This window comes from Aulostomus chinensis, chromosome 2, assembly GCF_037954235.1.
Source record: "Aulostomus chinensis isolate RoL2024-O1b breed Wild chromosome 2, RoL_Achi_v1.0, whole genome shotgun sequence".
Lineage (NCBI taxonomy): Eukaryota > Metazoa > Chordata > Actinopteri > Syngnathiformes > Aulostomidae > Aulostomus > Aulostomus chinensis.
In genome coordinates this window covers 30920059-30946263 of record NC_141321.1, presented here as the reverse complement: position 1 = coordinate 30946263, position 26205 = coordinate 30920059, and the positions used below count along the sequence as shown (strand labels likewise).

The window sequence follows — 26205 nt, the reverse complement described above, 5'->3', positions numbered from 1 at the left end:
GTTGACCCAAGACTGCAAGCATGTTAAACACTATCCCCTCTTTCATCTATCGTGTTAATATTGTCATGTTGCATTAGTATCGAACTCAAAGCGCAGCTGTGTCTGTGCAGAAGCCTCACAGAGCCGCTAGCGTAGCTGAGGACTCTCATTATAATAAGAGACTTAAAAGATTTCTTGGTTGGTACACTGATCAGATGCTTGTCAGTCGAACAAGCCGGAAACGAATGTATGCTCACTGAGGTAAATCAGGGGAAAAGAGTGCGAGAGAGATGAGAGATGATTTAGAGTATTGATGGGTGACATGTTCAAAGGTCGTAGGCGATAGATTCGGTCATCCTGTTAGGGACAACTGCTGCGCGTTCTTGTACTTAGCATTCAGACTGTTCATATCAGGCTGCATCGTTCATACATGGAAACGCAAGCCAAAGTACATGATTACTTCAAAACAGGAAATGTGTCCAGACCATTGCATTATTATTGATGAAACGGAGATTGGATTGATCGGAATCTTTTGTCGTTGTTGTTGGTATTTTGAAGGTTAAAGCGTGTAGAGAAGAATGAGAGGGACGAGGATGTGTGAGTTTCACAGGAAGCAGCTCCACTGTGGACAGATAAGAAATCAACAACCAATCGATAGAAACCTTTTGCCGGGAAGATAAATGATGCGGAGAGCGACAGGTGAGAGAAGGCGTGAACATTACTGACTGAGTACACGGCTCAGTTGGTGCTGCGAGCGTTCAGACCGCCTTCATTTCACCAGATAACGGCAAAGCATTGCTGGTGTGTTCATAATCACACTAATAAAACCTCTGCAGCAACACTGGCAACACGCGAGGGTGAGGCGACGAGCGTTAGATGAGGTCATTTTGTGTCTTTGCCCCTTTAGATGAACACAAAGGTGCAGTAATAACCTGAATGTACCACTGTATTTCATCAAATGTTGATGTGTTGGATGCCGGACAAATTGACAGGATGTTTTGTAAATCTTTCCTTGTATCTTAACAATTCCTCCTAATGGAAATCACGAGCGTTGCTGCTTCCCGTCAACTGATCTGGGTTTCTGATCAATTCGTGTTTTGTAATTTGAAGGTAAACCTGCAGTTTCAGAGCTGCTTCGTGAAGCGGCGCATTCTGACGTTGTAGTCGTCGTAAATCGCTCTGGAACACAAAGATAGCCAAGTGGCTTAAATATAAAATGTCAACATTAATATTTGAAGGTACAACTGTGCACCAGCCATAGCAGATAAAAACAGAGAGAGAGGAGCACGAAAGAAAACGAGGAGTACTTTCAAAAGTTGTTTCCTTGCACACGTTCAATTATTAACCAGCCTGACGACTCAGCTTGTATGAAGGCCGAGACAGAAGCACAGAGGGCGGGGCAGCACAACGAGATACTTCATCACAACATCAAACCGACCTTGTGTCACCTCGGTCAGAGGAGGTGATGAATGAACGCCTCACGCCTGAGCTAAGCTAGATTTTTAAACCTTCTGTTTTACATTCGAAAAATACAAACTAAAAAGGTTAAAGGAAGCGCGTACCACTACTGCTTCACAGCTTAAATGCTCACTTATGTTGGTTTAAATCAGGTGAGGGAAACAGCAGGTGCTTGGATGTCAGAGGTCATCGCTTTGGTTGCTCTGTAGGAAACAGCATTTCAGATATTTCACACATCAATGTTGCAGAAAACACAGCAGCATTTCAGAAAACAACAATAAAACAATCATTTTCACTTCCTGACAGCTTGAAAAAAATGAACAACCGACAACAGTACAACGATATGTTAGGAGACACAACATTTCATTGAACATGACATTTCAGGAAAACACATCAACACGGTGTTCCTGCCATGTGTTTTGAGCCTCAGGGCCACCGTACATTAGCACACTGCATATTTCAGTAGATTAGATTACATAAATCTCTATTACTCCCAGAGCTGAAAGCTGCTGCTAGTTAGATTTATATCAGTAAAAAGCCACGTTAGGACAAAACCTCCAGTCCGGCTTATTTTTGCGGCTGATATGAAACCAATTTAGAGGCACGAATGAGAGCTGATTGGAGCAGAGTGGATGCTAATTGTTAAGACAAACAGCAGCAGAAGGAGAGGAGAGGGAGAGGGAGAGGGAGCTGGATTCCTTCCTCCCCACCGTCATCCTCATCATCAGCAGCTTGAAGCTCTGTCGGCCTGCTGCACGCAGGGTATCGACCACATGTATTTTTCATGGGCCGTACCCCCGGCTCGTCTGTGCGCGGCTATATGAAACACTGTCTGGCAGCGAGGCAGACGTACAAAAATAGACCCCTGTCTCTGTCCTGATAGTTTTTCTTCTACCCACTTGTGCGATGGAGCTCCAACCTCTGCCTTTTTGATTTGCTGTTGATCCCTGAGGAGGAAATTCAGGGTCACAGGGGTGGACGCTGAGATTGTCTGTAGCAGCAAGGTTATATTCTCTGTCCAGCCCAGCTACGGTTGTGTAAGCGGTGTGAGGCTGAAACCAAAGCTCAGGCTTTTTATTTAAAACAGTAAATTATGTATCACCTGTGCTCGGGACATCACCCTTTACTTTTGCACAGCCAACAACTCTGGCGCTTTGGTTTTATCCCAAAATCTGAAAACATTTCAGCCCTGACCGGTCAGGTATGACAAAAGCTTTTCCCTTGTGGAACTGCTGTCATGTTTTATGGATTAAGTGTGTTTTCTCAGGAACAGGGACTCTCATTTTCTGAATAGGAGTGAAAATATTATTTTCTTGTATAAAGAGTGACTGTGACCAGACGCTTTACAACCTAAAAGGACCATTTACAGCCATTTTAATCCTTGTTTTGTAATTCATTATGTATATTAAGCTGTTTCTCACAAACAGCTTCATCTGTTGATCTACTAACGTTCCGTCTTTCTGTCTTTCTCAGATTTTTTTTGTTTGAGGTCAAAGTTCAACACTCATCATGGCAGACGAAGCCGACATGCGTAACGAGCTGGCCGACCTGCAGACGCGCGCCGACCAGATAGCTGATGAGGTACAGAAAAGACTCAACATGTCCACTTGCTCGTGTGCTTGAAAACATTCTGACACCGAAAAGCCAGACACTCAAATCACGAAATGTAACAAAAAAGATGCATATTTACGAAATATTTGCTAAGCAAGTCAAATGCTAATACAATTACTCAGAATTAGTAATCATGAAGGCTGATACAAATGCAAACATGATTCCTATAGACAATCATAATGAACATTTAGATTTTTTTAGCATTTATGATTGAAAGGTTCCACTGAGAGCACAGTAGGCTGAGCTCAGACTTACTGAGGTGCTGCAGCGGTAATGCAGCTGCAGAGCAGTGTGGGCGTGTCCGTTCTGTTTGTGACAAGTTTGGTGTGGGCTATAAACCCCTCTAATCACATGGAGGTGGTAATTATGCACCTTGAAGCAATGAGCCAAACACCGTTCCAGAGGAAGCAGATTCTTATCCACTGACACTGTCCCTTCGCTCCATTTCCCCTCGTCACGAATCGAAAGAAGACGATGGCTGTCACTGTTTTGCGGCACTGAAATTCCAGAAAACAAATTATTTTTGTCTTTAATCAATCAGCCGCTTATCTTGATTAACATGTGCACATCAAACATTATTTCTAAAATATGCACACAATTTCAGTTACTGCTTCAGCTTAAAAAAACACATTAGACACTGGCGACCTCTTGGTACAACAGACAGCAGAAAACCAAAGGAATTGCAAGGACATACTTGCAAACATGTCGGTTCTGTATGCCACCACTGATGATTCACCCAGTCACATTCACTCACTCACACCCTGACGACCGATGAACCAACTGGGCCTTCATGGGTTTTGTTGCTTAAGGACACAGGCTGCAGGATCCAACCAGTAACCTTTAGGGTGCTAGATGACCTCCTTAGCCATGTGACCCCCCCCCCCCCCACACACACACACACACACACACACACACACATACACACACACACAGTCAACACTGACTTTTGGTTTATGACATTTATCTTTTCAAGGTTCGAGACTTATTCAAGACAGAAATAAATCTCCAAACCCTGGAGGCTAACAGACGGCTACTCTAACGTGACCCTCCCTTGTTTAAACCATTTGTTCTCCTTGTTCTCCCTCTAGTCTCATTGTGCTTTTTTTTTAAGGAACCCAGGAACTTTGGCCTCTTTAATGAGTTGAGAGCAGCTCGGGAAGAGCAGATAATTCAGTGGCGCAGAATAATAGAGCAGCTCAAATAGTCTTGTTAAATATTCATGAGGAGATAATGCAGGAGCTAAAGATTGGAGGGAAGTAAGGGACGATAGATGGATGGACAGATGGATGCATGGAGATGAGGGCATTTTAAAGGGGAAAGACTGAAATTAAGACTAGAAACAAAAAAGAAAGTTTCCCAAGGAATCCTGTAGAGGCTTGAAAGAAAAGAAAGACAGAAAACAAAGGGTGGAAATCAGATAATCAATCTTGGGATCAGATGAGGAGAGAGAAGTAGATGAGTCAGAAATGAGAAGAGGAATAATCAAGGCTAATTATGCAACAGCACAATTATAATTATCATTGATTTCTCCTATTTAAATATCCGCTGGTTCCTCTTTGTTGAAAACTTCAACCCACCAGCTGAAGAGACTGAGTGTCTCCGTGATGGTTGTCAGCTAATGATTTGTTCTGTTTCTCCCTGCAGTCCCTGGAGAGCACTCGTCGTATGCTGGCTCTCGTTGAAGAGGTGAGTCCAGCGACACACGTTACATGACCAGTCATAACAACCAGAAAGCTCTCCACAGATGAACTGGTAATCAGCTGTTATCGCGGGACGATGGCAGCAGCTCCTGTAGAAGCCTGAGGTTCAGAGGACACGTGCAGAGCGGACACATTTACCAAACAGACGTCACAGTTTCTGTTAGAGCTTCGTCAGTGTGTGTCGGGGCTCTTGTTCTTGTTAGTAGCTTCAGAGACGTCCCCCTTCTGTCACCCCCGGACCTGTCGCCACGTTTTAATGTGACTATTCAGTGAGAGACCTGAGACTGACCTGGACAGCGACCTACGCCACAGACCGGCCAGGCCTGAGTCACAAGATATGCTTGTTCATTTTAAATGTGCTAAACTATGAATAACAGATGAGACCACTCAGCCCAGCGATCCAGTCGGAGGGATCAGTGTGTCGGGCAGACCAGACCAACGTTGTCAAATCAAGGGAATTCAGCAGCTTTTGCGGAGCCAGACAGGAGGATGGATTCCCTTCTCTCCTCCGTGTTGCGTGAGGGAGCTGAGACCTTTATGGTTTGTCTGGATGCTACTTAGCTTAGCACAACGAGTGGTTGCGGATGGTCTGTGTAGCATAGCTCTGTCAAAAGTCATCAAACACACGTTTCTCTTGGCCTGTATAACGTTTGCTATGATATAACAGTTTAAAATTGCAAGACAGTGTCATTTCAGAATCAGAAATGAAGAATACACACCCCTGAGTGGGTGCAGTGATTTGACACGTCTCAAAACTTTGACCAAAAGCAAAAACCTCTTGTTAGCGACTAGTAGAGTGACTACAACTAATCATGGCTGACTATGTAAGAGAGGATGAGGAGAGCTCCTTTTGAACGAAGCAAGATCCTGAACATGATCTGTTTAAACCAGAATGCACAGAGGACGAACTTCCACTTTTGGAGCTTGAGGGGCCATGACTGAGCAATGGTAACACATCCTATCCACTACCATTCATTGTGCTAAGCTAATTAGCGATCAGCTGGTTTCTGTGGGTCTCTGCTCCCTAACGCAGCACAGGGGAGAGACGGGTGTATATCTACACAACCATCAAGTCCCCCACTCGCCACTGTCGCGATGTGTGGTTTTTAAAGATTCACATCCACCCGACCTGAAGAAATACGTGTTAATTGACAGCCAGAAATCTGCAAATCACCAGCTTTATGCCTTATTCATATGTATTTATTTATTTATGCATTGATGATGAACGTATCACAGTTGTCAGGAACTAGAAACACGCCGATAAATGTCCCGACGTCTGGCTACGGAACAACAGAGAACAGTGTCCTGTTTTGGCTTCTCATCTCTGTGTGTCCCTCTAGAGAAAACGGCTCAGTATAGACAGCAATGGAACAATAACGCAGCGCGGATTATGAACAAGCTGCTTCTCATAACACAATGTGGATATTATAAAACAGTCTCTGAGTTTATTAGAGTTTATGTCCTCAGTTTTCTCAGTCACTCCTTAAAGTGGCGCAATTTCCCGCCCGCTCGTGAGGGGGATGGGACTTTCTTTTATATGTTATGGTCATGGTTGGTTGTATCCTTTCACAGGTACTCGCAACACCAAAGCGGAAAGTTGTCTCACCTCTTGTTTTTTTTCACAAAACAAAGAACGTGTCATTTTTTTTTTGTTTAACCAGTGAAATTGTCCTGTAAAACCAGAGAAACTGGAATTTTCGTCCTGCTTCTCGTAGGCGGCTGCGGGCACGTGTGACTGCTCCATGACCCCCGTGTTAGGAGGGCTTACACGGTAGTGAAGCTTACGCTAATTGAATAAGCAGGAAGAACACGCCTCCAGTGAGCTTGCTGAGATCTGTTCAGTGATACCTGCTTGTTAGGACCCATCCGGTTCTGATCAACTGAACCTGGATCAGATAACACGCCCTCAAAATAAATGTCTGGGAGAAATATTGATGCTGATGATGGCATCTGCTCTCATCACTATTGTCCTTTACTGCTGATCATTTATGAATGGAACAATGGTTGGATACCACAAACGGCACGTTTCGTTTATTTATTTTAAATATAAGATACAGCAGTACAAGACTGGTCCACGAAATACAAAACAAGATACAGCTTATGAAACTGAATCCAGAATGTTGATGCTTTCCTGGCAGCCCTTCCTAAAAAAACAAAAAAAAAAAATCTTTTTTTTACTGAAATCACATCAACTCAAGTTTTTAGACCCCCCCCCCCCCAAAAAAAACGGGCAAAAATCTTGAATTGAATAATTCAATATGTAATTTAAATGAGCAACTGCTGATACGATCAACGTGTAAACACAGATCTGTGCCTCCATCTCTGAGATACATGGCGTTACATAAAACACTCGCTTACTCATATTTTATTCATTTTACTCACAGAGTATTTGATATAGTTCAAAGTCATTTGTTGCAGTTTTTACTTCTTATTTGCTTATGAGCCTTACATATGGGTTAGCAAATAGAATCCTAAATAAAACATGCGATGGGGCACCCGCAGTGACAGATTTGTTGCACATTGATTTGTAGAGAGCAGCTGAGAGGGGTGGGAAGGAAAAAGATGAAGTGAGAGAGAAGAAAATGAGAGGGACAATGTTGGGAATGTGACAGAAACACGCAGTGGTAACAAAAGCACGCTAACGCCATCAGTCCTAATCCAACGCTGATATCAGAGGTGTGACTGGATGAGCAGCAGTGAGGCTGAGGTCAGAGAATCGTCTCAGGCTGGTGCACGACTAGAAACCTACCATAATTCAACAGGAGAATATGTTGCAATGGTAACAAGTGACATTAAATCCGCGAACAATCTGAGCAGCCGGCTCCTGCTTGGTGTGAGCCATACGTTTGAGTTTGACGTGGGTGTTTGAATGTCACACCCTGAGCTAATCTGTAATCTTTCATCCCCCACAAACTGAGGCTGGTTCTTTAATGTTTTCGCGTCACAAATAAAGAAGTTATTCTTGTGAGCGGCTCCAGCTCCCTTCAAGGAGCTGTAGGTCACATTGTTACTCATTATTACTTGAGATTGCTGCAAAAAAAGTGAGATGAAAATGCTATCTGCAGAGGTTTGATATTTTTTTCCCGCTTATTTGAGTGTCTAATTTTCCCCAAATATTGCTGAGGGTTTGTTTGTGCAGGCGGTAAATCTCATCTGGTTTCATCTGCATGTGTCGCTGCTGTTTCTGCAGCAGGGGGACATGTGGGTCAAAGCGTGTCCACAGCGACGGAACTAGAACAGATTCCAGGAGAGGGCCGAGTGGATCTCAATGAAAAATCAGTATTTCTCTCTCTCGCTTTCTCTCTCCGTTTTCTCACTCACTTGGTTCTTTCGCTCTTTTTTAAATCTGCAACATCTGAGCCTGCTTGGAAATCTGATAACTGTCATCCCGTGACTGCCGCAGATAAAGAACCATTCAATGTCACCAAGATAAGAAGAGAACCACTTCTGTGTCAGACAAAGATAGTTTTAGGTGCCTTTTTTAGACAGACCTCATAGAAGCTGCCTAATAAGGGAGATTCACAACACAAGGAACTGAAGAACAATGATTAAATAGGCTTGAAATATTAATCCCTATTAATCTCTTGACAAGATTTTTAGCACCTTCCATGTTCATTTCCTGGACAGAAAATTATTTTGGGGGCCCGTGTGTGTGTGTGTGTGTGTGTGTGTGTGTGTGTGTGTGTGTGTGTGTGTGTGTGTGTGTGTGTGTGTGTGTGTGTTAAAGAAGTGATCTCACTTCATCACCTCCAGCCAGTTGGCACGATCAGATATCCTGTCCTGTAGTTCTGGAGCAATGCAAATGCTTACACAAAACTGTGATTTCCCATGATGCTTTGCAGGTAGACAAACACGGTGCCATGGCCAGGATGATCTCAGTATTATTTATTTTCATCTAGCGCTCATATATGAATGACTTTGTTATCTAGAAAACCTTTCTGAGCAATCGTTTAATGTAACATCGCACTGAAACAGATCCTTGGCCACCGGCATCAGTCTGACTGATGCTAATGTGACTGGCCTCCAGCTCTGGTCTCCATCTATCACTGCTCCAAGAAGGTCAGAGCACACTTTGATCCGGAATAGCTGATGCATGAACTGAACGGCCTTTGGACCTGAATCTCTGTCGGACGAAGCCTCGGGCTCATGAAGAGCGCAAAGCTGTTGTGTTGTGTTGTGTTTTGTGCGCAGTAGTTAAAGTGGCTAGTGTGTGTTTACTGAAGTGTGAGAGGGATAACAGTGAATGAGGGGATGTTCATCTGTGTGTGTGTGTGTGTATGTGTGTGTGTGTGTGTGTGTGTGTGTGTGTGTGTGTGTGTGTGTGTGTGTGTGTGCCAACTATGAATGCCAAATCAGAGTCTTACATTTCTGGAGCTTTGTCAACAAATCTCTGGTAGCAGCTCAGTGAACATCACAAATATAACACCAGACATTTGGTGGATGCGTTTATCCTGAGAATCTTTGCAGGATCATGCATGAATGTATTTGTGGTATTTGGAGATTGTCCTGTTTTTTTCTTTGTTTATTTTTTGCCATTTTGTAGGTTTCAGGAGAGTCATATTTTTCATTAATTCATGAATGTCAGTTGCTCTGTGACAGAAGTTCTAATTTAAAAATGGACAAATTTAGAGAAAAAAACTTGAATAAAGGATGTAATGAATGCAGAGGCTTCCATGTGGAACAGAGATTTGTTTTCTGAGAGAAAAGCGCCTCTTGGCATTGACCAATAAGATGGACGTTGGCGGTGCTATTTGGCCGGTGTTGGTATCAGATTAATTTGAAGTCCACTGTATATTCACTCAGGAATGACTGTCTGACTGTCCTGTCAACCATGCTGCCCAGCTCAGAGGTTGAGTGCCCGTCCAGCAACCAAAAGGTCACTGGTTCGATCCTCACTTCCCCCGGTGTCCATGTCCAAGTGTCCTTGAGCGAGATACTGAACCCGTAACTGCTCCTGATGGCCCTGCGGCGGACTGGAGATCCGTCCAGGGTGAACCCCGCCTCTCACCCAACGTCAGCTGGGATAGGCGCCACCCCCCCATGACCCTTAACAGAAAAGCAGTATAGAAAATGGATGGATAGAAACAGACTGGACTAAAGATGTGTTTCAGTAAAGTGCAGTACTTCTGCCGGCCCACTGGTTCTTTTGACTGCAGCGTCTCGTCATTGCGGGATGTAATTATTAACGGCCCTGTTCCATTTAGCTGGGTCACGGCTCTGGTGGTGTGCGTGCCGGTCCACTGAAATGGACCCTGAATGCAACAAGACTCCAATTAGTTTGATTGATTACGCCTGCATTTGCCCTACCAAGACCTGATGAAAATGGCTGCTGCTGTGTAAAAGGATCCATTGGTTGCCTCTGGTCAGGTCATAGGTCATTACTGATGCCCACACCGGCCAAGATGTGCCGCCACGGCTTTATAGAACCCTGGAGACAAATGTACAGTGTTTCACAAATGCAAGCTGCGCTAGTAAAAGTATAGAAAAGTATATGGCCCAGTAACTACTGATAAAATAAAACTTTATTTAAAAAAAAACCCTCAGACATATATAACATGTTACTACCCACCTCTGCTGGGATGTAATTAATGAGTTTATAGTGTTAATTATTGTATGATCTCACATCTGAGTTGAGGTGCTTTAGCTGCTTGACAAATATTTTGGAGTAAAATGTTCAATATTTGCAGTCATTGAAGAAAAGTTCAGGCCATTTCATTCTTAGATGTACTTATGAGTAGAAATAGTTTGCCCTTCATGTCCCATTTCACATCAGTCATGCAAGTTTGTTCCTACTTGACACTTGCCTCTAAAACATGCATGTAGAAATAAGGTTAATGGTTGGTCATGGGTCATGTGACCAAGTCAGCTTCTTGTTTCCCCACCTAGAGAACAAATGAACGCCTCACAGTTTTCCGCGCTGCATGCCTTTGCTCTTTAATTGACACGTAGTATTCTGCATGCAGCCCTTTGCTCCAGTCTTGGCTCAGTTATGATGTATTAAATCTTTTGTGTAAAAGAATAGTTTGATATTTTGAGAACATGTCAGACTCTTTAATGTCAAGCTGCTTCCGCTTTATCACTTTATTGCTCAACTGTGCTGTTCTGCCTCTTTCCCTCCTCTCCCTCTGCTCTCTTTCTTGCTGTCGTCTGTCTGTCTGTCCTTTAGAGTAAAGATGCCGGCATCAGGACTCTGGTCATGTTGGATGAGCAGGGAGGTGAGTCCCCTCGACACCATCCCTCTAACATCTGGCTCCGCCTTCTCTCGCTTCTCGATTTTACGCTAAGAGAGAGTCGTCATCAGCAGAACATCCAGTTTAACTGTGTGGACACACAGAAAATTAGATTTATGCTTATATACACCGTAATCGCTTGAGAAGAGGCGCAGTTTACTTGAGTAGTTGAGTAGTTTTGAGCGCCTTCCGCTACTCTGATGAAAACATCAGCTAGCAGGATTTTACTGGATGTGGCTGGTGACTTCTGCTCGGCTTATTTGCTGTTGACGCAAACAGTTGCTTCATTTTTGCTTCAGGTCCTGCAACTTCGTGGCAGCAGCACAGTGTTTTTCACATCTGCAGCCTGCAGCTCAGCGATAGATTTGCTACATGTATTCATGATTATTTGCTAAAAAACAACAACAAAAACTGATTTGTTGCCAAAAGTATAGTGACTCTTACTGTTACTTGGCCCTCTATGCTTCTGGTAGTGGTGCGACAGCAACGTTCAGTTGTCATGGTCACGTTTATTCTCAGCTTTGACATTGCGATTCCAGCATCCTGTTAACAGGTAAACTGTAGTATGACGTGACTGCTCCATCCACTTCCCCCCGGTGAGTTACTCCTCAAACAGATCTGTTCATAACTCGATGTGTTGAGTGCGACATTTGCTTGTAGAGACGGAGGCTTGGAGTCCTATATATGTCGTTTTGTCCTGTAACTAAATTTGGACCAAAAGTAGTCAGTTAGCCTTTGCACTGCAGAGCTAAAAGTCTGGATAGCGAAGCCTCTGTTCCAAGAAAACCTTAAAGGCTCGAAATCACAGTCTTACTCATTCACCATGAATGTAAATGACCTATATTTACATTACATCACCTTACAGTCTTCCGTAAACTTTGTTTTATTTATCATGTATTTTTATTTTCATCTATCCAGAGAGGAAAATGATCATCATTTGTACATTTATATATATATTGCAGTTTCCTCCGTGACATGATTACAGAAGCAATCAGGTCCGATTCTGTACGGAGGCTATTTCTGTCACTCGTGTAGTTCAGCCAGGATTGGGACAACCAGTGCGCTCTTCCTTACTCGGGAGTCTTTGTGAACTTAACAAGGATTGTTCCACAATGAGCTGTGTGGGAAAAGGTCAGGAAAGTCACTGTGCTGGTATATTTTGAGCAGAAAGGTGGAGGCAGCACAGCTCGGAGGTCGAGAGTTTGCTCTTTGGCCCAGAACCAAGTACCACAGCAACCGTTGGATGGATTGAAGGGATTCTGTGCTTGTGGTTCATAGATGATGAACCCCTGCAACATTAGTGATCAGTCACTTCAAGCTTCCACCGCCAGAGCAGCTCAGAAACCTCCCTAGGGTTGGTGCTAAAAAGCACACAGCAATTAATGATTTAAACCATTAAAAAAAAGAAAAAGACGCAAGGACATTTAAAATTATAAAACAACCAACCGAGGAAATGGATAGAATTATTATTTCCATGATTTCTTTTTCCATCTAATAGCTCTCATTAATCCTTGAAAGTATGACAAATTACTCGAATAGATATAAACTTGATGTCTAAGTAAAGGCCTAACTTTTCTTCTTGTAAAGTTGTTATTCTTTAAGCCCATAATTCAGCCTGACATCACCATGTCAAATAGCATCTGTCAGAACAAAATATACACAAGCTAACAGATTCCCTCATTACCCACAGTTTGTTTTATATAACCTGTCACCTTCATGTCCTTCCCAGTAAAACTCTCCTCTGAAAAGTTTATACTAATTACACAGCAGCTTCTGGTAATGTTTTCCCGTGTTGTTACCAGCCAGAGTTCCTGCTCTGTCTGTGTGTTTAGTACATTTGTGTGTGTGTGTGTGTGTGTGTGTGTGTGTGTGTGTGTGTGTGTGTGTGTGTGTATACAAGCGTGTTCCACGCATGAGAGAGCAGCCTAATTGGTCTGTCAAAGGAACAGATAGCCCGTTAGCCTTCTCTCTTCTCCTCCCCTCCTGTCTTCTTCCCCTGAGAGTAACAGCTGACACGGTGCACAGCACACGGCTGTTATCGTAGGACGTCAATCAATTCACAGATTTGAATTACCTCTGCCTTTCAGCTAATGTCCTCCATACCTGATCCCCCATCTGTCTCTTCTTCTCTCTATCATGCTCCTTCTTTTCTATCTGCCAGCTTTTGCTCTTATTCCTTTCCCTTTAATCTCCCGACCTCCGCTTTTTTCCCCTCTTTTGCCCGGAGACACTGCAATAATGATGGAGCGCTCTCTTATCTTAATTCTTGTGGTTTATCCTTCTCTTTACCTGCCCCTCCCTTCCAGTCGGCTACTCAACCCTTTTACTTTCAAGCATGGACTGTATCAAAGAAGTGGACATGCACCTGCATGTTCAGAGCTGCGATAACCCGAGTGATCCGATTAGGAGAATCTCACCTGACCAGGTGTGATCGGCTCTCACTTCCCCACTCTTCTGTTTGCTGAGTTTTTAACCAGCATATTCACACAGTTTATAACAGGCAGCACGCACAGGAATGTGGCTCAAATCATGCAGTATGGAAGCGGAGCAGCCATATTGTCCCGATTTTTTTTTAGTTGTAAATTGTGCTGACAGACACACTCATTCATTCAGAGCAATTTCATTGACATTCTGTTTAAGGAAATAACATGTTTTCATCATCATACAGGATGATTATGATTTGATTAAGATGATAGCAGAGCGAAGAAGGATTGCAGCTGAACTTCGAACCAAATTCAGAAGCACCTTAACCTGCATTCTTTTCAATCACCAGCAGGGGGCAAATCCACTCGCAACAAAAAGATGTCAGATTTCCTAAAATATCCATGGAAATGAACTTAAGAGCTCAGATGTTCTCAAGAATTGACAGATCAAAAGCATTCGTTTCAAGTTTCTGTTTCTGCTGCCCAATGTGAATTTTGTAATGCTAAATATTTCAATTTAGGATGAAATAGATGATAAATTAGATTATGGCAGGATTTGGCTCCACCCTCTCATCCGCCTAAGGTCACTCTGGTGGTATAAATGCTTCAGGCTTCAAAAGCCCACCACTCAATCCGCTTGTTTCGTACAGTCTGGGTAGTGAAGCCATGTCGTGTTTGTCTTGTAATTTAGATTTATTACTTCATACATCACCAAGAAAGATTCAAGAAGAAAAAAAGACTGTAAGTAATAACTCGCCCTCGCCTGTGGTAAATCCACAGGGTCTTGAGACTTAAACTGCAGTTCTAACAAATCCCACTGCCCCTTACGCGCGCACACACACACGCACACACGCACACGCATGGCGCTCCTACATACAGAGCTTTGTCATGTGTAGTGGTGATGTATTACCTGGTGGAGGTCTCATTGCAGTTAATGAGTTCCTCCCTTCTTGCCTGTTACATGCATGTTGACCTGAATTACAGTCAGGGTTGATGGATTACGTCTTTACCCCGGCGAAACCTCTCGACTCCCACTCTTAGCCAGCCGGAGCAAAGGTGTGTATCCAGGGACCAGCGTGGGTTTTTGTACATAATGATAGCTGAACACGGAGATCACGCTGCATAGCCGACCTGTCATTTATTAGCATTTGCTGACTGGAGCAGAGCTGAATGGTGACTCCTTACTTTCAGGGAAATTCCACATATATTAGGGATTACCTTTTTTTTTTTTTTGGAAGGCCAACCTGGATGCTAGCATCACAATAGCAAGATATGATTTTTTTTTGCTGAACAAAAGTTGTGTGTGCAACAAAAGTTTATGAGACTTGCGTGTTTTCCTCAGCATGATCATCTTTGCAAGCTAACGTTGCAGGACTCATCTCTACGCTGCTCTCTAAAAAGCAACAGTTGACAGCTCATTTCTTAGGGTCTTACATGACTGTTTTCATGACTCTTGTATATTTTCTCTGTAGGTTTTTCATGTTAGGAGGTTTACGATCCCCGGAGAAGATTTATTTAGATTCTGTAGTGATGATCCCTAACTAAAATATTCAAGATCAAGATAAACTTCATTCTCCCCTGATGGAAATGTGTCATGGGCAACAGTGCAATGATGACGCCCAATAAAACCGACTCAGGAGACAACATTCACAGAAATGCAAGGAACTGTTTTGCACTCATAACAAATCTGAGAATATCACCTATGGAACCGGAGAGAACATTATTACAAGTCTGTATGGTTGTAATCATATCGCACAAGAATAGAGCAGAATATTACAGGGAATCTGTCGATGCTCTGTATGCAAGAATAACATGAGCTCAATGACAAAGGAGCAGTGCTATTGAACAAGAGGAGTAATTAGATGAGGGTCATGCAAGAAATAGCAGCTTATTCCACAAGGAAAATAAAAGATAATAACAATGTTAAAAGCCCGTGTGTTTTGAATACGATAAAAAGAGGTTACATATGATCAATGTAGTTGAAATCGTTGGCGTCGTTATGTATTTGCTCCTCTGATTCCAATCATCCTACAGTCTAATCAGTTAGACGTGTGACTGATTGTCCGGTAGAGAAGAGGAGAGACAAGATCGTCCCTCAGTAATCTCCAGACAGAAGGGAGGAGTCTGGCCTGGCTGCCTGAAGCTGAGCTGATAAACTCTTCCTCCCTCTCTCTCTCTCTCTCTCTCTCTCTTTCTCTCTCTCTCTCTCACTCTCCCTCCTCCCTCTGCGTCTCTCGTTCCTCTCGGTCTGGGATTAGTGATGAAAGACATGTAACTGTTTGTAACATAATGGTAACATCCAAGATATAAAGCTCCCTATTAGTTGCTGTGGTGTTGAGTTTAGAAATTCATCTTTCTTCGGCTCCTCTTCCTCAGAATGTTATCATCCATACAAGATGTTTGTTGTTGAACTGGACCAGGTCAAAGTCTTGTGTGAGGCTGGACCCTCAGTGGTCAAAAAATGTCCGCCGCGTCCAAACTAAAGTGCTCAAGTCTGGCAAGGCTGCCTTCACCTGCAGTTCATCCACCCAGCAGGAGGAGACCTTTGCCTCAAAGCTGCTCCAGTCTTTTTACTTGCTGGTGCACGGAGACACACCCACCAGGGGCTGTCCCCGCTTGATGGGGACCTCAGGACCAAATAGTCTATCGGTCACTGCTTGAGAAAATTGTTCTGAGGGGAGTCTGAATGAAATGAAACATCTGTGTTAGAAAGGCGATGTTCTCGGTGAGATTCACCTGATGATTAATGTCATTTTATTTATCACTGAAACTCACTAGGAGCAGAACTCCTCAGAAACGTTGTAATGGATCCAGACTGAAGATCTGGGCTGTCATGACAGCCAGAAACAGCCTACAGCCAGCATTTTTAGAGTGTTTGTACTACGTTTTAGTAAGAACATAATGGGAACAAATGACAAACATCCCACCGAAAGCAGAGAAAATGCAAGGACGTTCCCATTTCTGAATGTTCCACTATGTGGCTAAGAGCGTTCACATAACGACAGCAAGCGGGACGCATGGTCACACTCAGGATATTAGATCACTTCAGACAACCTTGTCAGAGTGTTTCCTGGAGGACAGTGTCCACTTCCACTGATGGAGATTACTGCTACAACCATTAGCCAGCCAGGGTGAAGATCTGACCTTGGGTCTTTTTATAGCTCTGCGCTCTATTGACCGTCCCACTAAGGAAGTGGCTGAACGATGCTTTCCATCATGTGACTTATTTCATTGATTTGCTGCTCCAGTCATTTGCTATCACATTACAGGACTCTTCATGTGTTTGTGCCTGTTCTGAAGTCCCTCCTCCTCCTCTTTTTCTTACCTGATGATCTTGTCTTGGGTTGTTTTCTCATCTATTTCAATCCCGTAGCATCAAGAGAGCCGACAGGTTCATGAGTAGCCGCTGCTGCTGCCGCCGGTGTGTATTAACACACAGACAGAGCAGCAGAGTTAATATCTTCATGTGCAGATGCAGGTCTGGATGAAGCTACTGATCAGACGAAATACTTAATCAGAAACGGCGTCCCGTTGGAGGTAGGACACAAAAGCAATGCAACTATGCAGAATGCAAGAAACAGTTCTCTTGACCACGAGCTCGATCGAGTCGACACAAACATCCAGGTACTCGTAGAGCTTGTTGCCTGCTTTGCCTTCTGCATCTTGCCTCTTGCGCTGCAGCGTAGTCCGCCAAACCCCTCCAAACAAACCAGTCAAATTTATTTCAATGCTCTCATGCCTTTGTCCTCACCAGAGCAACTTGATCGTGTGGAGGAGGGCATGAACAAGGTCAACGCAGACCTGAAGGAGGCCGAGAAAGATTTAAAAGATATAGGACAATGCTGTGGTCTGATATGCCCATGTATTAAAAAGTAGGTATCGGCCAGGAGCCCCGCGCTCTTGCCTGTCCAGTGGTGGTGGTGGTGGTGGTGATGGTGATGTCTGATGTCTCTCTTGTCACAGTCAATGTCTTTTTCTTTTGTCTCTTCTCCTTTGTTTCCCCTCTCTACCCCCCTCCCTGCCTTCCACCTGTGACTTCTTCCCCCCCCCCTCTTCTTCTCTTCTCATGTGCTTTCGTTCTTTTGCTGGAAAAATGTCAATGTGTTGGTAATCAGAACAACTGGAGCGCATCGAGGAGGGGATGGACCAAATCAATAAGGACATGAAGGATGCAGAAAAGAATTTGAACAATCTAGGACAGTTCTGTGGTCTATGTTCATGTCCCTGTAACAAGTAGGTGCTGCCTCTGTTGCCCGACTGCATGTGCCTGCCTTTCTGCTTCTACCCGTCTACATGCTTCTGGTGTATAGAGCATGGTGAAGTGTGGTGTGAGCAGTCAGGCCTGTAGACACTACAACACACTCTCTGACCAGGCACCAGCACGCGTGGTGTGTGCGAACGATGGTGTGCATGCATGAACAACATAAACATCTGCACAACAGGTTTTGACACCGCTTTATTTTCTAGCCAGCCTCAGTGGCTTTTTTCCTCAAAAGCCCTTCATTCCACATTGGATGAGAGATTCTCTTCCGGCAGGTAGCAGCATCAGCAGGGATCCTTGGCCACCACGGACACCCCCCTCCCCCCGACCCCACCCTCCTCTCCTGAATCCTCACCCTAACACCCTTCAACATGATGTAAACCAAACCAAAGAATACATAAACTAGTTGCTTATTTGACGTTCAGGCAGCTCATCAGTGTCGTTTCATGTTTCTGGTTGTTTTAAGTGATTACTTCATCCTCCTGAAACACAGACACATGCAGCCAATTTAAAAGAACAACAGCCTGCTTGTGCTGTAGCTCAATATTCAAATCATGACCCCAATTATCATCGACTATTTGTTATATCAGTGCCAAAAAAGGATTTATTTTATTTTGGCTCACTTTGGACCAAAAAAAAAACCCAAAACGGAATTTTTAGAATGGATTTTCTATCAGTACCAAAAAAAAAAAACATTTATGGAAGACAATTTCTACAAATTAACACCACTTTTAGGATTTCATAAAGTTAATTGTTAGAAGTAAAAAGCTAGCATACACCTGACATGACTTTGCCACCACAACTTGCTTCACGCTTCTTCTGTGGTTGTCATGACGACGTTTAAGCTCCACAACAACCACAACTGTCGTCTTGTTTAGCCACTGATGAGCAGCCGCGGTGGCAGGAACCCCCACGGCGCGAACGTCCCTCAGGTGTTTAGCACTCATTCCTGCTCCCCTCTCTTATTGATGGAATATTCTCTTGAATCTGTAGCTTTTGGACACACATTAATCCCAACTGGCACTGGAATTTTAAAGCCAGAAAAACAGTGAAATTAAAAGTCATCTTGCCGCTAAAACCCACAATCCAGCGTTACAGAAATCAACAACAACAACAATAATGTGAAGCTTTCATGTTGGGTGAATAGTAACATTGCAACATTTTGCAGGCGCTGAGTTTTGGCTAAAACACCTCTACAGCTGGATGTCTTTGACATGAGATGTGTCGATTTTGTTTACTCACCAACACAAACTAAAACCAGCAAAATGTGATCATTATTCTACGTCAAATTGCAGGGGTTCCTTATTTAGCAATTTACAGGCTAGGAGATGTTTCATATTAGCCGTGATTCAGTAACGTCTGGCATACTGATAGACTTCAGGCTACAGGTTATAAATGTGCGACAAGACTTCAGGCGACAGGTTATAAATGTGCGACACCTCGATGGTCATTCCTTCTCCTCCCTCAGGACTGTCCTACATGATAATATCTGTCATTCAAGAGTTGGCAAACTGATCTAACAAACATCATATCTACATCTGTGACACGAAGCTGGCCTCCTAGGACCAGTTTTGCCAATCTCCTGTATGATCTCTCTGACTCTCAACAGCCAAACTATGGCCGCCGGGTCAAGTCTGAGCTTGTTCTACTCTGGGACCATTAGATGTTTTGTATAGTTTTCAGAGCTATAGAAAACACAAGTGGCTGATAAACCAATGTATATTTATTATACTGGCATAGTTTTTGGGACATTACATGACGCATTAATGTTTTCACATTTTTAAGTACATGTAAAGCCAAGTACCAGCGCAGTACACGCTGTTTTGTTTTTGTCACGATGCCTGATTGTTGTGTAACTACATTTCTAGACAACAGATACTTCAATAGACACCTTACTAAATTATTATTGTGTTCTCACACAAGATTTTGTCATAAGTTGCACAGAAACAAATTTACGAATCTGTAAAAGCAGGTAAATAAAAAAAAAAAAAATCAAGTAGGAAGACTTCTTCCGTTCAGTCGGTTTTGGTTCTGTTCAGGTATGTTTCTGGGTTCAGAACTTGTCTATTCTATAGCTCTTCGGTCCTTCCTGTCATGAACCACTCATTATGTAATCCTGTGGTTATGTCATGTGTTCATCGGATCTAGACATGGCAGCCCTGGGTCAAATAGCATAAGAAAAATAATTCTTGCTTGTTGTTATGAACTGTGTGTGGAGCATCAGATGGGTGCCGTTAACCACCTCCAGACAACAGCGTTCCATCGCTCATTGAAGAGTGAACAAAAAGCGACTTGTCGGTGTTGGTTTCCTCTCATCAGGTGCTCCAGGTAGGGGTGTCACGATATATCTGGATAGACAACCACTGTGATACTAAAAAAAAAGAATCACTGACAATGATGGTAACACACAAGTTACAAGACTGAAAATGATGCGGGGGCAGTAACTATCTCAACAGGCTTCATCGAACCCCGTCTTACATGATGGTGGCACAACATTGGTTAGAGTTCGAGAACGCTGGTTAAGATTCTTTCATGGTGGACACACGGATCCTTTTGTCGCGGCGTCATCGTGAGAAGAAAACCTTCCATCTTCATCGTGGATGGTGCGAAGTTCAGGATGCAGCGACGGGATACACCACATTCTATGCATGAAACTCGATTAGATATTCATACTCGTTATACGTACATCTTCTCAACTATACACCGAAAGGCCCCCGACAGACTTGCCTCATTTTACGATCCAACCCTTTGTTAAAGTTCAACATCTTTGGCGTGCAGGCTGCTCCTCGCTAGCGGGCTCAGGGTCTGGGGTGTGTGACAGTGATAGAGAGTTCCAAAATCCCAGCAAGCAAAAAGCTGAACGGTCAGGGAATGAAACCATCACTCAGCGGCAAAGTTGTACCTGGCCTGCAAAGTTGTTTTATATTTTAGAAAATTTCATTTTATCGTTATTTTCTGACAACAGCTTCTTAAAATTACATTCGCTGTTGGGACATAATGTTCTGTGAATTCTTCACACAGTTTAGGTCTGATGAGGAACATGAAACACTTGGTTAGGAAACATTTTGATTGAATAAAACCTCAATGGGACTCGAACAGCCATCCCCCACTGCTCCCACCACCCCAACCTGCCCCCAGACGCAGGCTTTCTCATGTTGCATCTTGTTCTCCAGTCAGCAAAAATTTTTGTGTCCGACGCAAAAAAAAGAAACAAAACAAGATCCTATTTGTCTTCTGGTGTTGCTTCCGTGCAATTTTAACACATTCCGTGCCACCATCATGTGATGCGGTGTTGGGTGGTGGTCACTCCATGTATTCGGTGAGATACTGTAGCTACGCTCAAAACACAGAATGAGACATTTCGACAAATCTGATTGACTGCATTACTGATAATCCAATCAAATGCTCCATAGAAATGAGGGTAACATAATGACGGTGAATAATTTAGCGGTAAGAGCCGGGTATCGTGACAGCTCTAGCTCCAAGCATAATGAAACAAACGCTAAGAATTACACCGGCCTATTTGACTGCATGCAGGGTATCATCAGACAGATCTATCCATCCAGATGAAATGAAGGGCTGATCACAACTTCTTCTCTAATGTTTTTTTTTTTTTGTTTGTTTTGTTTTGTTCAGGGTTGATTTTCACAATGAATCTGTGTGGCTTTCTTTTAGCGCATGTTGATATCATGTGATCCTTTCCCTTTTCTATGTTTCCCTTCCTGCATCGTGTGTCTGTTTCCAATCACTCTGCATGTTCATGTGTGTTGTGTGTGTGTGTTTGTTTTTTGTGTGTGTGTGTGTGTGTGTGTGTGTGTGTCCTCTGTTTACTATGTTGTGATTGTGCTCTCTTGTGGGAAATGGTTTCCTTAGAATCTTAATTGCTTTCTATTTTATGAGCTTGTTGTGCTCAAATTCAATTGATCTGCACGTTGGATCAATTGCTCACTAACAGATTCTAAATGCATGCATGTAACATTATTATACGTGGGTGGCATGTTGCTTTTAGTAGCTAAATTACCTCGTTGCCATGTTATGCAATGCATTTATGACATATTTTGAATGTATATTCATGTGTACGTTTTAGTAACGAGTCACTCGATAACATTCACTAACAGAGACATGCATGTACACATCCGCCCACCGGCGCAAACACACAAACACACATGCACGCGCATTCACACATCAACAAGAGTTTACATTCAAGCGTTTACGGCGGTCCTGACTGGTGGATGTGTGTATGCCAGGATAAAGGGCGGGGGCCAGGCCTGGGGAGGGAACCAGGACGGCGTGGTGAACAGCCAGCCGGGTGCTCGAGTGGTGGACGAGCGTGAACAGATGGCCATCAGTGGGGGCTTCATCCGCAGGTAAGTGTGTGTGTGTGTGTGTGTGTGTGTGTGTTTGTGTGTGTAGGTCTGCTGAACTGTGTGTTTCAGAGTGTGTGTTTATTTTATTATGTAATATTGGTTGATTCTTTTACCCTTAAATTTTGGGATATTTGATTCCCAATGAGACTGTAACTGATTTTACTGATGTCGACTGAGATTCTTCAAATTGAGTAGTCGCGGAGCTCAGGCACTCTTTTTTTCACTTGAGTTGGGCCACAGATGGAATAATGACTGTTTTCACCTCTCAAAAACAGGAATCTGCAAGTATTCTCCCCTGGAAAAGAGCAGAGGAGTACTGCTGCTGCTGTTGTACTGCCTCTGTTTACGTAGCGCTTTAGTGTTTTAAAGGGAGAGCGCAGATATTTAAAGCTATGTTCATTGTCAGTTTCATCAAACAGCCAAATCTGAGTCAACTCTTACAACAGTTCCGTTTTGTGAAGCCTGATCTATCCAGCAATACTCATCCTTCCACTTCCTCCCCCTGGTTTGTTTTTCCAGGGTAACAAATGATGCTCGGGAGAATGAGATGGATGAGAACCTGGAGCAGGTGGGTGGGATAATTGGCAATCTGCGTCACATGGCCCTGGACATGGGCCAGGAGATTGACACCCAGAACCGCCAGATCGATAGGATCATGGATAAGGTACTGCACAATTACTCAGGACGTATAATTACATCTCAGCTATGGAGAATATAGAATGTGCATGTGTCTGAGAGGGTGAATCAGCGCTTGTCGCAGCTGCTTTTCAGCACAGTTTTTTTTTTTTTTCCCCACTTACAGATGAAAACAAGTCTGTCTCTGTTGTTATCTTCTATTTTTAGCTGCTGGGAGGCAGAATAATGTCAAATCCAATGTAAACAGAGTTTCCATGTACATGTGTGAAACTCCAAAATATTGGAAACATGTAACTACAGCGCGAGGATCACGGAGAACATACAGATGAGCTTTAGGTTTACGTACGAGACGAGGTGATGGAAGCATGATTCAAGCGATGGTAAATAGGGAGCAAAGCTGAGTGAGAGCACAGTGAGCTTTTTTTTCCTTTAACCACTGACAGACTTTGACTGCTCAGTGTTCGACACAATCAGAGATGGATCGACGGAGATAGATGCGTGCCTGACAAGTAGCTGAATTCTCGCTCTGAAATCTCACTTACTGACTCAATGGATAATTTCCGCTCTCGGCTGTCTGTTCCAGTTCACTTCGGCCACGTGTCAGAATGTCTCAAGCCCCGAGGTGACGATCAGGGGGGCGAACACAATGTCGAGTTGTGTCACATTTTCATCATTGTTGGGCTCACCTGTATAATATCAGTCCCGCTCTTAATAATAGTGGCATTTTTCCTCTGTGGACACCTGATCACCACAGCAACGCCACCAGTTTACCGAGCTCCGTGGTCTCGCCGCCGCCATTGAGTCAGACTCCTCTGTCTGTTAATAACTTGTCACTCCGCTCTACTGTACTCCAGGTGAAATAAATCACACTAAAATGTCTGATCCAAATCAAACTAATCTAAATATCCATCCATGACTCTGGAAATTCATCATTTGTGGCAGTTCCTCTCGTGTGGCAGGTGACAAAATGTCAAAACCCGCCCCCCCCCTTACAAGACCTGTAAAGAGAGTGAAAGTGAAACCAAAAGAAAGGAGCCTTTCAATGATGTTAGACACTGAAAATGACAATCTGAGCCGAATGGTGATAAAAATAAACCCTTTCAGTGGGCAGACTTTGACAGCTACTATTGTCTGATATCGCACTGATGCCGCGTTGCTGTTTTCAGTCGTTGTGTTCTCACTCAATGCTGGTACATCTTTGCTCCCTATTGATTATTTCAACCACATTTTACGTGGGAGGATTAGAAAGGCCTTGAGTGATCATAGAAATGGAAAAAAAAAATGTTGCCAATCATAATTATTACTGTTATAATAAGGCCTAAAAATAGCTGGAGTGGCTCTTGTGAGTGGTAATTAACCAGGCTCGCAAATACTTCCGTGTTACTAGAGGCACACAATGACTGCAAGACTAAATTGAAGGTTAAATTTATCTGTGTAACAATGCATTTCATGAAGGAGGACTAATGTTATTTGATTTATACGTCTGGTTAAAGATAGAAATTGTGGCTCGAGTGTCAGAATCAAGCTCACAGTAAATAAAATGCAGCATATCTGGAAAAAAGGGGCATCAAGCTGATGTTCAGGAGGGATTACATGCTAAGCATTAGGCCATGTAACAGTGGATGTGCTCATTTTGAGCGGATTTATCTCTGGTTTGACACACTCAAGCAGAAAATCTGTTTCCGTTGTCAACGTACAAAAAAACAAAACAAAAACAAACAAAATCTAATTCCAATTGTGTCTTTTGTTCAGTGGTGATTACAGTTGGCTGGTGTGACTGCTAACGGCCAGTGTTTTCCCCTTTCAGGCTGATTCCAACAAGACCAGGATTGACGAAGCCAACCAGCGCGCTACCAAGATGTTGGGCAGTGGCTAAACTGAAGTGAAAAGTGCTTTCATCCCTGTTTAACCCCAATCACTCTAAAAAAAAACAACCAAAAAACAACAACAAAAAAAAACCACAAGCCAAACCCGCAGCCCCTGACACCATCGCCCGGCGCCAGCTTCCTTTGTTCGACAGCAGGCGCTGCAGAATCATGCTTTTATTGTGACACATAGAAGTTTGCACACATGCACATATCATACAGTATCCTCCTCTAATACCGCCCCGCCCTTCCTCACTCTGCTCCGCCCCCTCCACCCCGTGTTGTTACTGTTATTCTGTGTCGTTGCACTTTTGATTTTTGTTCAGAAATTATAGTTTAGAACGCCCACTCAGAATCCCTCCACTCATGTACATAGTACTTCTAAACCGGCTTCTGCATCTATGTAGAAAACTTGTCCTATTTTCTTCTCTCTCTCTCTCTTTTTTTTTAAGTCTGTGTGTAATATAAACTCTGTCTTGTTCTAAGATGTCATCTCCCCATGTCAGTATTCTGGTGTTGTCCGTGGTGTGTTCACCAGTTAAACTGTTGTGATGCTAAACGTGGAGGCTGCCGTCATCATAGCGAGCAAACAACCCTCACAGCTTCAACTACGGCCTCTGGTTCAACTTATTTAAGGCAGAACTGCACCACGCACACCGAGTCCAGGAGCTTTTTAGACGACAATGTGACTCTTGGGTCATGACCGCAACGTTACTCCTCCACTGACGGAGCAATTTGATGCCACAGATTGTATTTAAAACCTTTTGCTCAGGGAGCTAAATCAGAACATTCGGAATCAAGGTAATTGTGAGGTAATTCACAACCCCGCATCCGTATCGGAAGGCTCAGCTTAGGAAACACAAAGACGTTTGTATGTGACATGAACAGTGCTGTTGATGAGAAAATGGAGGCCTGGGGGGAGAGAGGAGGAGAGAGAAAAGACATTATAGGCATAGAGAGAGAGAGATTTTTAAATATTGAGATATGACTTGTTTGCTTAATCTAGTTACTTTTATGAGATATAATTTGTTCCCTCACTTTAGTTACTTTGAGGCCACGGGATGTAACTGTTTCTTAAAAAAAAAGGTAAAATAATGTTTTAAGTTGTGGCCTCAAAGTAACTTAATTGAGGGAAAGCGTTATGTCTCATGGCCTCAGTATATAAAAAGATATTTTTCTCTCTATGCCCATATTTTTCTTCTCTTCACGGCCACTGCGGGGCTCCGTGCACAGGAGCAAATGTTGTGGAAGGTGATGGAAAGAGTTTGAGCTGAGTCGGACCGAACACTTCAGTACGTCCGAGTCCGTTTTTAAACACGTCTCCGTCCAACTGCCCTACATGAGGTCAGAGGGGTCAACAACCAACCTCCTCACATTCCAGGCCAGACTTCTTTACTCATGATCCCACCCTGGCGCCATCAAGCGGTGAACTTAGTGTGTAGTGCATGTCCTCCTGAAAGACACTGAATAATTAATTCATCTCAGCAAAAATATCTTAACATGGCAAGCGCATGTTCCATATGTAGGCCACACTGAGGAGAGGCCCCGTATCTACCCCCCCCCCGCAACAGTGCCACTCTTTTTTTTTGTTTTGTTTCATGTCTCCTTACCTTTCCAGACTGTGACCATCACTGTAAAATAATGCCAATAAAACCATCATAACTGTAGAACCAAA

The 26205-nt window shown here is 43.4% G+C and overlaps 1 protein-coding gene across 2 annotated transcripts in view; it reads left to right on the top strand.

Annotated features, from left to right (window-relative positions):
- The window catches only part of LOC147269726 (synaptosomal-associated protein 25-B), a 38293-nt gene extending 12088 nt beyond the window's left edge, over positions 1-26205 (top strand). The window contains exons 2-8 of one of the 2 annotated variants that reach the window (XM_086189768.1): positions 2911-3018; positions 4693-4734; positions 10915-10963; positions 17517-17634; positions 21910-22029; positions 22549-22693; positions 24473-26205. In XM_086189768.1, the coding sequence (XP_086045894.1) occupies positions 2947-3018; positions 4693-4734; positions 10915-10963; positions 17517-17634; positions 21910-22029; positions 22549-22693; positions 24473-24541 (615 nt within the window). In that variant the 5' untranslated portion in view covers positions 2911-2946 and the 3' untranslated portion in view covers positions 24542-26205. Of the gene's footprint in view, positions 1-2910; positions 3019-4692; positions 4735-10914; positions 10964-17155; positions 17274-17516; positions 17635-21909; positions 22030-22548; positions 22694-24472 lie in introns of both variants that reach the window. The other variant, XM_086189777.1, reaches the window with a different exon arrangement.